Source organism: Grus americana, chromosome 16, assembly GCF_028858705.1.
Source record: "Grus americana isolate bGruAme1 chromosome 16, bGruAme1.mat, whole genome shotgun sequence".
Lineage (NCBI taxonomy): Eukaryota > Metazoa > Chordata > Aves > Gruiformes > Gruidae > Grus > Grus americana.
Genome location: NC_072867.1, coordinates 4,901,315 through 4,915,613, shown reverse-complemented (window position 1 = coordinate 4,915,613; position 14,299 = coordinate 4,901,315). Strand labels below are relative to the sequence as shown.

General features: G+C 40.8%; 1 protein-coding gene across 9 annotated transcripts in view; it reads left to right on the top strand.

Annotated features, from left to right (window-relative positions):
• Positions 1-14,299, top strand: part of TAOK3 (TAO kinase 3) — a 91,923-nt gene that overhangs the window by 46,233 nt on the left and 31,391 nt on the right. For all 9 annotated transcript variants that reach the window (XM_054843879.1, XM_054843884.1, XM_054843881.1 and 6 more), the window contains 8 exons: positions 757-828; positions 1,831-1,932; positions 2,408-2,453; positions 3,402-3,498; positions 6,967-7,080; positions 8,145-8,236; positions 10,252-10,345; positions 11,782-11,863. In XM_054843879.1, the coding sequence (XP_054699854.1) occupies positions 757-828; positions 1,831-1,932; positions 2,408-2,453; positions 3,402-3,498; positions 6,967-7,080; positions 8,145-8,236; positions 10,252-10,345; positions 11,782-11,863 (699 nt within the window). The remainder of the gene's footprint in view (positions 1-756; positions 829-1,830; positions 1,933-2,407; positions 2,454-3,401; positions 3,499-6,966; positions 7,081-8,144; positions 8,237-10,251; positions 10,346-11,781; positions 11,864-14,299) is intronic.

The window sequence follows — 14,299 nt, the reverse complement described above, 5'->3', positions numbered from 1 at the left end:
TCACTAATTTTTTGTGCCAAAAATGGTAAATGGTTGGAGGTACTGGGATTTCAACAACTCTTTTAAGACTAAAACCTCCAACTTTTCTGTCCTTAATGTGCAGAAATGAGGTCAGTGCCAATCCAGGCAAGTAGAGACTTTTCAGCCTCCAGTCCCCTCCCTGTATCATACAGACTGCAGAAAAGTAGAATTTTGATGACTGAGTAATATTCATTGCAAACCTGAGATCTGGTGCAGTGAAAGGAAGGTTGCTTTTTTTAATTGAGATAAATTCCAGAATGAAGCATCTTCTTGAAACCGGAAATTGAAATAGATGTTTAAGAATATCAATACTGTATGGGAGCTTTGGATGAAATTATAGAGATTTTGATACATATCTTTGTTTCCTTGAAAAACATTTTTTCCAAAGGTTGATCTAAAACTGGTTTTACTGCAATTCCAATGAAGCTATATTTTGCATGTTCTCAGTAGCTGCAATATTGGGCCTTGATTTGTGTCTCAGTAGAGAGGTGGCGAGTGCAGTAAGGGCCAAGGGAGGAACAATGGATATGGACAGATAGATAAAGTCAGGAAAAAGTGTTATAATAGTTGATTGGTAAATCTTATCATGAGGAAGAAGCCTCTGCAGTGTAGGAGTTTGCAAGGATACAGCAGAGGAGAGAAAAGCCTGCATTTGCCAAGGGCACAGCTCACTCCATGGGGAGGGAGGGGGGGAAATGAAATTTCTTTCAATCTATTTCTCTCTCCTTACTCCAGGCTACAAATTCCCACACTAATGAGGTGGTGGCAGTCAAGAAAATGTCCTATAGTGGAAAGCAAACGAATGAGGTAAGATGAATAAAGCCAATTCTGCATGCAGAAGCTCTTGCAACCCTGATGTAAATGTGAACAGTGAAATTAGCTGCGTATTTCATGTGACACTAGCAGATCAGCTTCTTAATGCTGTAGTTGTTCACTTCCATAGGAATCATGGAGATTTGTGGAGGGAAAATGAGTTTATGCAAATTTTGACAAGTAGTTCTGTTTAAGGAAGTGAATGGGAATTCAGAATGCTTGTAGAGTGGTTATTTCAGTAGTAAGTGCATTAAGAGCACGCCGGCTACTGGAGCCATAACCACAACTCTTTGAGGTGTCAGCTGAAATGTATAGCTGATTTGAAATACTTTTCAGGATCTATAATCTAAAATTACATAGACCTTCTATTCAAAATACCAATCTCACTTCAATTGTTGCTTTTTAGTTGCTCCTTCTATTTCTTTGTGTTGTGATGCTCTGTACTTGGATTGACTCTGTTCTTTTGGATTGGTGGGTTGAGATGCAGTAAAGAATCTGTTTGTTAGGAGCAAACAGGGATGTTTTAAACTCATTTTGCCTTGCTTACCTGCTGGTCTCCTGCATGCGCTGAGGTCTTCCAAATGTGAGTTGCCTTGTACTGCTTTACAGAAGGGAGTGAACAGCTCACTGCTACCGTCTGCAGCACATACTGTATGTGGTGGTGCCTGGCTTGTTACGAGGTTTGAGACCACTGGACAACTCAATAAGCAAAACAGTAGCAATGCCTTAAGTAAAATATATTGCAGATAAAATGAGGAAAAAAAATACTGTAACCCTCAAGTTATTTAAATATGTCTTGGGGGGCTTTTAATGCAGTAGAGATCCAGACAACTTTAGTTGTGTACAGTTGTGCTTTTGCAACTGACTCTTACTGTCTTCACATTGTAAAATAGTTTTATGGTTGCTTTTCAGACTGTACTACAGTGTGTGGTGTATGAGAGTATGTAGGGGATGAAGGAAAGAAATGTATTTATGCCTTTTTGTTTTTTCTACTAGAAATGGCAGGATATCATCAAAGAAGTTAAGTTTCTACAACAGCTGAAGCACCCCAACACCATAGAGTATAAGGGCTGTTACCTGAAAGAGCATACGGCATGGGTGAGTGATGGAGAGATCTTCATGAGCGGAAAATGTACAGTACAGCTATCAAATACTCAGTACATGCAGTGTCTTTACATGCAGCAGTATTCATCCCATGCTGCCTGTAGTCCCTTTCCTCTGAAGAAGCTGCCAGGTAATTTAAAGGGAATAGATATTTAGGATATTGGAACAAATCCCTCCTTCACTGAGGCAGGCCTCTCTGTTCATGCAGATTAAACAATTATTATGGAACATCCTCTACAATATCTCCCCATGGACTTCCCGGTGCCTAAACCTTCTTTCCAACAATGAAAGATGTCTTGACGTTGCTGGAATGTTCAGAACGTTTTATTTTGTTCATTGCTTATTGCCTTTCCTGTGACTTAAGGTTTTATTTGCCTCTACTGTTTCTCACCCATTCAAGTAGTAACTGTTTCGGGGGCAGGGGGGAACTGTCTACCCTGTTATTTAAAAGCATGCTTTTTTCTTGCAGTTGGTTATGGAATACTGTTTAGGATCAGCTTCTGATTTGCTAGAGGGTAAGTTTTATATAGTCTTTGATTTTCTTTTTGCTGGTGCCCCTTCTGAGTATAGTGGGGAGGCTATTTTCTCACAGACTGGTATTTTGCAGATGGTAGAGGTAGTCTGTCTATATTACTCTATTCTGTACCTAGAATGCCTGTGTTTGTGATACTGTGGGTAAGCTGAGACTTTCCCAGGAGGCCAGTGCTGCGTATAGTTGGCATGCACATTTATGTGTTGTAAAAGGTAGGTATAAATGTATATAGCTACGTTCCTGTAATTTGTGCCGCCTTGATGACTGAAGCAGACTGCCTGTTTTCTGAATATCCGTAACAAAAACCCGCAGAGATCACCTTTATTCCTACAAACTGCAAGACAAGGACAATTACAGATGATTTTGTAGAACAGGAGATTGATATGACCTCAAAACTTAGAACAGCAGCACCTGCAGGGGAATGGGGAATCTAAGCTGAAGTTTGCAAAAACTAGCACTCTGTGGGCCATATCTTTTGTATCTAAGGTATGGTCGGTCAAAGGCACATGCTGTTCATATTTAAGGATATGTGCAAGGTGCTTCGGGGCATCTCTTTGTAGCTGTATTCCTCATTTTCCTGGGGATTTTTGTCTGTTGGGGAAAAAAAGTGGCAGGTTTTCCTTGCTAAGGACCAAATGAGTATTTTAAATACACTTGGCAAGCTGCACTCAGACTCCTGGTGTTAACAGTAACTGCTGGCCCTAGCAGGAATGTGAAGAAAAATGTGGTTTCCGGTGACGTGAAATACATGCACAGGCTGCACACAGACTCAGAGCTGCTAGTGGCCATCAGGCTGTAGGAAACTAGCACGATGAAAATGATGTTCACCTCACAGTGGGCAAAATTGGTGTGGTTCCTTCTCTTTAAAAACACCTTCTCAGGAGATCACACTTACCTTCTTCTGGTTTTTCTTGAATTTTTTTTTCCGTAGTTCACAAGAAACCACTTCAGGAAGTGGAGATTGCTGCCATCACCCACGGTGCCTTGCAGGGGCTGGCCTACCTGCACTCTCACTGTAAAATTCATAGGTAAGGCTAGAGCTTGGTACTTCTTGGGTGTCCTTCCATCTTCCCCTCTCTGGAGTCTGAAAATTGCTTTGCTGTCTTTAAGCAACTTTAGTAAACGTTATTTTACCAAAATTTTCTCTAATGGACTTGTCAGGACTTCTAATGTCAGGGTAGATTTATAAATAAAAACTGTTGGCTGCTAAGGACAGCATTTTTCTAGTTGTTGAAACAATTTAATGTGGCTATATTCAGAGCTGAATTCTTTTCTACATTAGCACTTTTTCTCTGCAGACCTTGGTAACAAAGAATACACATGAATGTTGGCTGACTGACAGAAAAATATCACCCTAAATTTGCCAAATAAAGTGGAGTGATAGAGCTAGACTATTTTTAAGACTAGTCGTTGTGAGAATTTTTTTACATATGAGTAAGTAAAACTCCATGCTTTCAGAAATCAGTTAATGAAAGCATAAGTGTAAAGGATAAAACTACCTTAGGAGAAATCAGAGCACACAGGCAGAGGAAGATTTTCATAACAGGCTGCTCCTGGATGCCAGCCCCTAGATCTGTCCCTCTTAACGTGGTATTTTTCAGGAGTTTGGATTTTTTTTACTTGTTTGTCAACAATGTCGTGTGTTCTCATTTTATGGGTTTTTTTGTCTAATTTTGGGTACTACTGATATGTCAGGGACTTGTGAAATGGGTGAGAACTAGATTAATGTGAGTGGGGAGTCAGAATGAAGCAATTTGAGACTAATTTGTGGGGCTAAAAGTCTCTTTGCCATCCACTGGCAAGCTTGAGACAAAAAAACTGGTGTATCTGAGGCTGAGACAGTGAGGGATTTTGAGAGACAGGAATTATTTGTCACTTGTTAGAATAACTATTTGGGGCGTATCTATATATGATTTAATAACCATGTATAAGTGAAATATTTAATTTAAACATGAATGCCAATTTATGAAATTAAGATTATTTTTTGTCAGCCCTTTGCCTATATGCCCTTATTTGAGCATAAAAGTACCAATTTTGGCATATTTTATGTGCTTTGAAAGTGCATTGAATTCTTATTTATAGTAAATGACTCCCTGTATGAACAATATTGAGAATTAGTTTTTCTCGATGCTCATTAGAACTTTCTAACGTGATGCAATTAATGTGTTGTAAACTCAGCGATTTCACATACTGAATACTAGCTACTCTGTGGGAACTTCCCATTAGTGTGCTTATTGCGTTTCAAGAACAAAGCCAGTTATTTCTCTCTTAAACTGGAAAAAGTGACTTTGCTGTTGCAGCGTGCTGAGAGTGGCCGTAAGGAAGGTTACTGCTAGAGGTCCCACACGGGTCTTTCCCACCTAGCTGGTTTTCTTCCAAGGGGTATTCTGCTTTTTAACTTCTGAGATGGGAAGACAAGTCTTTTCTCTCAGAAAAGATGACCAAGAAAAGATTGCTGGTTGTCTGATAGATGTATCTTAAAAAGGAGAGGTGAGAGAGTGCCATTTCCTGGCGAGGAGGAGTGCTCTGCTGATGCGCATAGCTGCAGTGGAGCTGCACGCCTGGAAGAAAACACCATGCTGGCCTCTGCTGTGGCATGTTCCTGTAGCACCCGGAAAAGTCAAACGCTGAATGAGAAGGGACCGAAGCTGGCAGGTGGGACAGCTTTGGTTTCCCTGCCCAGCACGGAATGCAAAACGAGACCTAGAAGGGAGGGACACCTTGTGGAGATGCAGGAATACAGCAAGTCTGAGCTCGCCTCCTGAGCTTCCCGAGCATCTCTGCTACTGCTTAGCTCTAATGGCACGCTGTGGGATGGCAAAGGATGAGATGACTTTCTGTTTAATCACAGGCACAAGGCAAACCTAAGTGAGCAAATACGTTTGAATCCGTTGTTGATTGTTGTGGAGTGAAGGCAGCAGCAGTGGAAATGATAGCAAAGAGCTTGTGCTCTTTCATGCTTTTGAGGTGCTCATTCTTGCACATATGAGACATCTTTAGCACTTGTCCTCCAGCAGAAGTGACAGATGCACAGACACAAAACATGAAGGCATGTCAGCATGTAATTGAGTAGCACATGTGTGGAAAAACTCTCTAATATTAGTTTTGAAGCAGTACTGTCCTGGGAATGGGGGTATGGTGGTTCTTATTCTGGTTCTGCTGCTGAAATACTGTAGGTAAATTCCTATCTCTGTGGCTCTTGATCCCAGCTTTGCCTGTCCAGTGTGCTGCCTTTGGAGACAGGCATCTCACCAGTGTTTGCATCATGCTAAACTTAAAGGGTCTTTCAGCTTGCCTGTTCTGTGGGTCTACAGTGATACTGGATTTGTATTTGATGCACAAGTGATTATGCTTCAACTGTTTTATGATAATTCAGTGTATGCTCTTCCTCTGCAGCTTTGTTTCCCTTCCCATTTATCTAATTAGCTCGATTTTCACAGGGTCAGAGTATGAGTACATTTGGCAATACACAGTAACTTGTGTGTGTTGGACGTCTACTACTAAGTGGTTTTGGTGTGTAAGGAATTATAGTTGAACAGATGAGAAAAGCTGATATTTTTCTTGATGGATTTTTTGCCTAAAGATTCATTATATTTTTTGAAGAGATGGCAAAGAGACACTCCAGACTGTATAGTGTATACAGCCTGGCTGACGGGGATCCCTTACACGTATTCCACTTATGTTGAGGGTCTGCTTTTGCAAAAGCCAAATAGCTTTGCCCACGAAAAGGCGTCCATGGCATACCTAGTGTGCAATTTTCCCTTTGTTATTGAAGTGCTCTATCAGGGTTTTAAGAAACTTTCACTATATTCTGATTTTCAGCTGGCAATGTGTAAGTAGCCTTGAATTTCTTAAAGCAGTCCTCCTTTTATGTCAGATGGGTGGAAGAAAAAAGTATTTTGGTTATAACTCTGTCTCAAACTTTGGTCATTGCCAAGTGTCTTGGAAGGTATGCAGATTGAGTTAACCTTTCTCAGCATTTCCTGGGCAGTTAATTTGAAATTATCCCGCTTACTGCCAGAATTTAGAAACTTATGGTGCCAGAGGTGTTGAATATACCTTGTGCCTTTTGTATTTCAGTAGTGTCGTTATTGTTAACCTCTCAAATGCGTGAATTATCTGAGAGCTGTAGAAAGGATCAGGTAAGGGAGCCTAGGGCATTGAAAGATGAAAATTGTATGTCTGGTATTGTTTAAGGGTGTCGCAGCTGGGTATTAGGATACATCTCTCCTGGATGTCAGTTTGGGGCCTCAACCTTGCAACTGTGGCTCATCTCTTCTTTTCTGTCATGCCCTGCCCTTTTTGGGTACAGCCAGGCTTCCATTACGAAAAACCTCATGCATCTGATTTCTCTAGCTTTCTGTAATACTAGACTTCTAAATATTCTCAGGTTTTTATGAATGTTTAATTGGGAAGTTGTTAGCGGACTTCTGTGTGTTTGTAAATTTTTGAAAGTTGTTCTGCTGTAACCAGAAGTATATTTTTCTTTTTTAAAGGGATATTAAAGCTGGAAATATTCTTCTAACAGAACCAGGTCAAGTGAAACTAGCTGATTTTGGGTCTGCATCTATAGTTTCCCCTGCCAATTCTTTCGTGGGAACGCCTTACTGGTGAGTAAAGCCTGCAATACCTCAGTCCTTTATAAGACTGCTCTCTTCCATTTCCAGCATTTTACAATCTGGAAACAATATCTGTCCTAAAACCTTTATTAACTAAGCAGTTTTCTTAAAATCCCTGTGTCCAGCTCTTCAGGAAATGTGTTCTTCCTCGGTGCCCATGAGTAGAGGTAGGCTGTGCAGCACTTTGAAAAGGCACCAGTTAATGTTTCGACTGTTATAATGCCGTTGGCTTAAAAATTACTAACACTTGCCATAGGTAATGAAACTAAGACAACCACACGGAGAAAGGGAATCCTGTTAATCTGGAAGTCACACAGCTACTTAAATTCTGTTTTGAAGAAACTTGCTTAAGGGTCACTTGAGTTGCTTGGCATTCCTAACATAGTGGACCAGCATAGCGTTATGCTCCACTTATTTTGTAGCAGATGCCCCAGGCATTGATGGGAGGTCACCTATCGCCCAACCTCTGGTCAAGTCCATTTGGCAGGAAGCCTGCTTCATCTTTGAAGAACAAAAGTTAGGAGGCTGAATTTTTGCAGGCTGGGCCTGCTGCTTATTTTTCCCCCGAGCCATCCATTTATCCTGGACCATAGTGTTTCCCCACTGTTCTGGATTTCCTTGTTCCTTTCATAGCTACACTCACAGGCTGCATGTATCTGCTGGAAAATTTTCCCAGTGTGCCAATGGAAAACCCACCATCTCTGGTGAGAGTGGAAGTGATGCCTTTAGGACTCTCCCAGCCCTTGCTGTGTGCCTGCAGGTACAATACCTTTGAGATTAGTGTGGGTCTCCCATGTGCCAGCATGTTTAGCTAACAGCAAGATGATCAGGTTGGCCTCTTATTTACTTTCCATCCTTGAACTGCCTCTTGGAAGAGTTGCTAGTGTAGGCAAGCGTTGTTTCATTTCAGCATGGCTTTACTCAGCTCCATGCTGGCTCTTTAAGTTCTGGTCCACTGCGCTGCTGAAGATAACAAAGCCATCTCGTGTTAAGCTATGTGCTGGGAGTCACAATTTGTATTTCCTAACCCGTGTGTTTTGCACTGTGGTTGGTAGGATGGCACCAGAGGTGATCCTTGCTATGGACGAGGGACAGTATGATGGAAAGGTGGATGTCTGGTCTCTTGGGATCACGTGCATTGAGTTAGGTGAGTAAATACTGGGCAGCTAAGACAAATAATTAACTGTCTGCAATATTTATTAGGAAATCCTGAAAAAATGGAAGATTCTTATTCCTCTTTTTCTTTTTCTTTCTTTAAAAAGCCTGACTTGGAAAACACTGACAGTTGAGTTAAATCTTTTACTCACTGGCAAATCAAGAGCAAGCCACTAATGCTGCTGTGCTTTAATGTTAATCTGGTGTGCTCAGTTATTCCCTTAATAACTAGAGGATGCTAGTCTTGTATAAAAAGAAACTGTAGTTTCTAGTCTGTATTTTTCAAGCTGGGTTTTGAAAAAGTTGTTCCAGCTATTATCAAGGGAACTGGTGTCCTAAGAATTGTGTGTCAGAAGGGACCTACATTTAATTTTCAATTCTTCTTGCTTCCCCTCTCTCTGAAACAAAATCTTCAATCTCAGCTGAAAGTTTGTGACATGAATCAACGTGGACAGGTTCTTTACATGAGAAGAAAAGGGTTTGCACTACAAAGGGCAAAAGATACGCATCCACACAACCTGAAGCAGATGTAGATGTGATAGCAGGTATACAGAGCAGATGTGTGCACTTTAAGTTTGAATATTGATGTTGCATGTGCTGAGTAGATTACTTTCAAAGATATTCCTGATATGGATTACACTTAACAGCAGTACATCAAGAACTTATGGTGAGGGCAAGTTCACTGAAAATATTATTTTAAATGTTTAATCAGGAGAAATATAGATGAGATAACAAAGAGGAGGACATACAAAATGGGAGGAAATGTTGACCCTGATGTGGAGATGGTAATGGTGTAAATGATTACTAACTTCCAATGTTGTATTTCATGTGGCAGCGCTAACGCCTTGCTGACACAGTCTGTATTTTGATACAGAGAGTACAAAAATCAGAAGTTCTAGACTTCTGTTCTTCCGCATGGCCACTGATATTTTTGTGGAGTTTACACTAGTTATGGCCTCCCAAGGAGTAAATCAGTGGTAAAGATATTATGCTACCCTTCATAGGCACTGAGTCTTGATACTAGAATTTCTATGGAGCTTTTCAGTCAAGAACCTCAAAGCCATTTTACATAGTTGATGGATCTGCTTTTTTTAATATTACCCTTTTAAGAAGTATTAAACTTTTTTTTTTAACTTTGAGCTTTGCATGATTCCACATCCGATCATGGGGTCAGGTAGCAGTGGGAGGAATCTCTTGTTGAGCACCACTTGGCTTTCTTTGAATGCTGATGTCTTAATTTCTTATGTAGCCGAAAGTAAGTAGTGTTTAAAGAAAAGAAAATGCGGTGGTTTGCATGCATGCTGCATGTCAAGGACAAGTGATTGCACTGACCTGACATGAACTTAAAAATCCTGGTGTCAGGGGCTGATTGGCATGACTGACCTAAGATATCTGGTGGTGAAAGGTAGCTTTTCCCAGTTTCCGTGCGAAATCTGCTGCACTTTGGAAAGGTCAGGGACAGGTACGTAGGTGTCCTCTCGGTGCAAGGACTAGGAAGCATTTTAGTTAGGGGGAGTTAACAACACATCTGGCAAGTGGATTTGGCAAACTGTCCCACTTAAGGTGACTGCTGATGACAAATGAAACAGGCAGCCACTCTTTTCCCTTAATATGGATACTACAGCAGTGCATCAAAGATCTGTAGGGATTGATACGTAAATTTCCTAGCTCTGACCTGCTGTGTGTCTAAGGGCTGTTTCAGCTTCTGCTGATTTTACCATAGCAGGTCAGGTGTGAAATGTTGCAGTTAAGGTAAAATTTACTGGAAACTTTTCCTTACAATTTGCATCCTGTTCTCTTCGGATTTCATCATCCCCTCTTCAAGTGAATAGCAGCTTTCCTTGAGTGGTTGTCCTGGTCTAACCTAGAATATTAAAATAATTAGCTTACAATGTGATCACAACAGTATTGAGCTATTGATTTAGCAGTAATGCCCTGCTCATACTTCCATATCTTTCTCCTTTTCTTTCCAGACTGCCTTATCACACCTTTCTCTTCTCTTTCTAGCTGAAAGGAAGCCTCCACTTTTCAACATGAATGCAATGAGTGCCTTATATCACATAGCCCAGAATGATTCCCCTATGTTACAGTCAAATGAATGGTAAGAGAGCTATTACCAGATTATTTTTTTATTTCCCTGAAAATGCTCTGCAACACTCTCTGCATGGTTCAAGTCTGACAAGAAAAGTGTTTGTTGCAGTGTAGTGATTTGACTGCGTTCTCAAATAATGCTCTTGTGTAGGCAGGCTCGATTTTGACCTTCTGTCACTTTGGCTGTGTTACAATCTAAATGTGTGGAGGTGTTAATTACGGGGTTGTAGATGCTGTAGGAATTAAAATATTCTTGGATGCATTAAGCCAGCCGTAGCTCAGTATCAGCAAAGTTTCCAGCTGCAAAAGATCTCTGACAGAAGAATTGTTAGCATTATAGTGCAACTGAAACATGGGGAAAGGGAGAGGAGAGGTACCCAGAATATAGAGGTAATTAGATTATTTTTTTTTTTTTCACTGAGTGACTTCAGAAGTCATCAGAGCTCTGTGGCCGGTAAATGCTCCCCATGCTACAGACTTGTACCAGAATCTGAGTGTTGATACAAGAACGCTTTGTTCTGTGGGAGCAAAGGGCTTACCCCATTTCCTGTTCCCTGTACCCAAGAGCAGAATGTAGCTATGGAGGGATGCTTGGCAGAGTCTGCAGATGGCTGGAACCCAGAGCTCCTGGAGAGGTGTGAAGCTCCCCCTGTTACACTGCTAAGCATTTAAGTAGCATAATTGTTTCATTGCTGATCATTTTATCAAAAACACTCCAGTTTCCTTATTTCATGGTCTCTGTCTTGTCCATTTGTCAAGATTCAAAGAACTCCGTCTCCTATTTGCACACTGATACCCATGTTGTTCTGTGCGGAATTTGCAATGCAGAGTAGAGACAGCTTGTGAATGCAGCATGAGAATCAGTAGTCTTGATTGCAAGCAGTTTGCTGTCTGTGGCTTTGAGAAACAGGGAGTAAGCAAGGTGCCTTTTATGCTGCTTTCAACTTCAAAGGCACCTAGAAAATCAGTTTTCTTCTTCCCAGTTGTGATAGAAGCTCATCTATAGCCTAAAGTTTTGTTGAACTAAGCATTGTATCTGGGTGCTTTACTGAGTCAGTGTTACAAATCGTGGGAAGCTTCTAGAGAGTAGAGAGCCATTTCATCAGCTAACTTAACGACTGCATTTCTGGAGTTACCAATAATTTCATTGTCATCTATTTTTAAGTAGTTGAAGTAAAATTGAAACTAGGAGTGACTGGTACACATAGTTCTTGCTTGGTTTTCAGTTTGTGGTTGGGGATAATTGTGTATCCGTGTTTGTTTCAACAGTCTTTAACTGTTGAAAGAACTGATGGGATCAACTCAGGATTTGGAAAAATCCAGTTAATTTCTTTGCCCTAGAACTTAAGAACAAATTAGTCAAGGTTTGTCTCTTGCACTAATAAGTTTGCCTGTATTCCAGATCCTAAGCTCTTTTTTCATTTAGAACTTTTTTTTTATTTACAGGTCAGACTCCTTTAGGGGATTTGTTGATTACTGCTTACAGAAAATACCTCAGGAAAGGCCATCGTCAACAGATCTGTTACGGGTAATTTTTCAAATCTTTTCTAGAAATTTGGGAAAAATCTGTTTGTCTACCAAAATAATGCTAAAGATGGTGAAAAAATATTTGTCGTTTCAAAAAAAAAAAAGTAAGTTTTGCTCTCATCTGAATCAATAGAGTTTTGGGGTCTTTTAGAGTATTTTAGGCTGTTTAATTTTGTTTCCTGACTTTGCCTGTTATGTCAGTCACAATTCTCTTTATAACATGATGCTCAAGAGTCAAACTACTGGAGGAAAAAAGCAGAGGTAGGCTATGTGGTAAAACAGTTATACTGTTGAGTGAGGAGATATTTTGGGGAGCAGCCCAGCACCCTGCTCCTTTTACACCCCAGAGCTCTGCAGAGCTTACATCTGTGTTGGAGAACTTGCCAGCGTCATGATGTAGTAGTGTGAGTAACAGGTTTTTTTAGCTGAGGAAAAGACCTGTCAGCAGGAGGGGGGCAGAAGGATTTAACCTTGATTCCCCCCCCCCCCCCCCCCCCCCCCCCCAAAATAATGCTGTACATACTTTAAGTGAAAGTATTGAGGACAAACAGGCCCAGAGCTGACTTAGTTAAATCTGTGCTGCAGAAGTGAATTCCAACCAGTAGTTTTCTGTGTAGGCAGGGCTTAGGAACATGTTTCCTACTGCTTTAAGGAAGGAATTTTTAGCAGGCTCTCTGTACTGTGCTGTCAGTAGGATGCCCTGAGTTGTGACCATGCTGCACTATGTGGTCTCTGAAAAAGCAGATAGAAATTAGGGGGGAAACTGGAGGGAACCCTGTTCACCCTCTAAATGTGAGCAAAGGGAGTGGGGAGACTTGGTGCAGCTTGTATGAAAGTGAAGACCTTTTTTGGAGCAGTTACGCAGTTTTGTGTGAAGTAATGTAACTTAACTTGCTGATGCTCCTTTTTTTTTCTGCTTACCTTCCCCAGTAAGGAAAAATGTTATTTTTCTGTGGTGTAACAGGCAATACTTGCTACTAAGCTTATATACAATTTCAGTAAGATTTAAGGCTTATAATTTGCTACAGGCTTTCTTTGTGGAAGTGATAGAAAATGTATCTTTTCATGATCTTTCTGCCTGATCTCAGTTCAGCTCTTGATTTTGCTCTGTTCTTGTATATCGTTCATTTGGGCCTTTCTGATCCACTTTTTGGGTTTTGGGTTTGTTTTTTTGTCTAAAGTTCCTCTGGCTGGATGGGCATGTCTGGCACCAGTATGATGTCACTCCAGGTGTGGTTATGTGGGAGCGGGAAAAGGCTGGCTCTGCTCTGCGGTGTTACAATAGGAGGGTTTGATGCTGTTCTTTAGACTGCTGTCTGGTGCAGAAGTCCTGACAAATTTATTGATTAGTACCAACTGTAGATCCCTCCTCATATTATTACTTACCAAACATGCTCTGCATCTTTTTTTTTATTGTCTGTTTCCAAACATCACACTTTTTTCAGCTCATCTCTCTAGTCATGCAGCGTGGTATTTCTGTCTCCTGTTTCTGATCTCCATTTTCCAATCATTTCTTTGTTCTAGATGGGTTTTGAGCAATTCCTCTTGATTCATTAACATCTTGTAATGTTTGCTTCTTTTCTATATTCGTGCATCATACTTAGCTGTTAAAAGTCGCACTAACAGAATAAGCCTATGTTAACTTCTTCCCCTAATCAAACCACCAAAACCAAAACTCATTTATATCGCTTTAATAGTTTCTATACCGAACCCGATTAATTAGAACTTGCTTTGCAAATAACTGTATTATTTTGGAAAGTGCCTTGTATAGGTTCATAATCGCCAAAGGCACGTAGGAGGGGGACCTGTGCTGGGAGTGGTGCATCCAGAGTTTGCCAAAGTTTTGTCAGTGAGTCATAAATCAGTTCCAGTTAAGTCATTGCACTTCAGTTTACCTGAGAAGTACAAGAACTGCTTATAACTCCAAGGGCTTTGTGTTTGGGAAATTCAGGAGCAACCTTCTGTTAAAAGGTAGGGATGTGTGAAATCCTGTCCAGCCCCTTTTCCATCAGGCTTTTTTGGTTTTTTTTTAAGTATTTCTTTTTTTAAAAAATCGATTAGTAGCCCTGCTATTGCTCTGGTTGCTGTACATAGCTGCTGGTGAGAATTGCATGGCATGCTGCTGTTCCACACCAGGTAAACAGGACTCAGTTTTTCCTTAAATATTTGAGCAGAGGAATTGCTAGCTCCACTGGGTGTTTTGCTTAATTTCCACAGTAGGTTAGATTGCTGCTCTGTGTCTACCTGACAGCCTTTTCATGCTGATTTTTGTTCTAAGGCTACCGTTCAGCCTTTGTTTTATGGCTTCTCTGGTTGCTCTTTCAGCTCAGTAAAATGCATTTTCATGGATGTTTCTGAGCCTCTTGGTTCTTGAAGAGAGAAATCGAAACCCTGCGCTCTTTACTGAACAGCTAGTTTTGCGCTCGCTTCTGTCCTT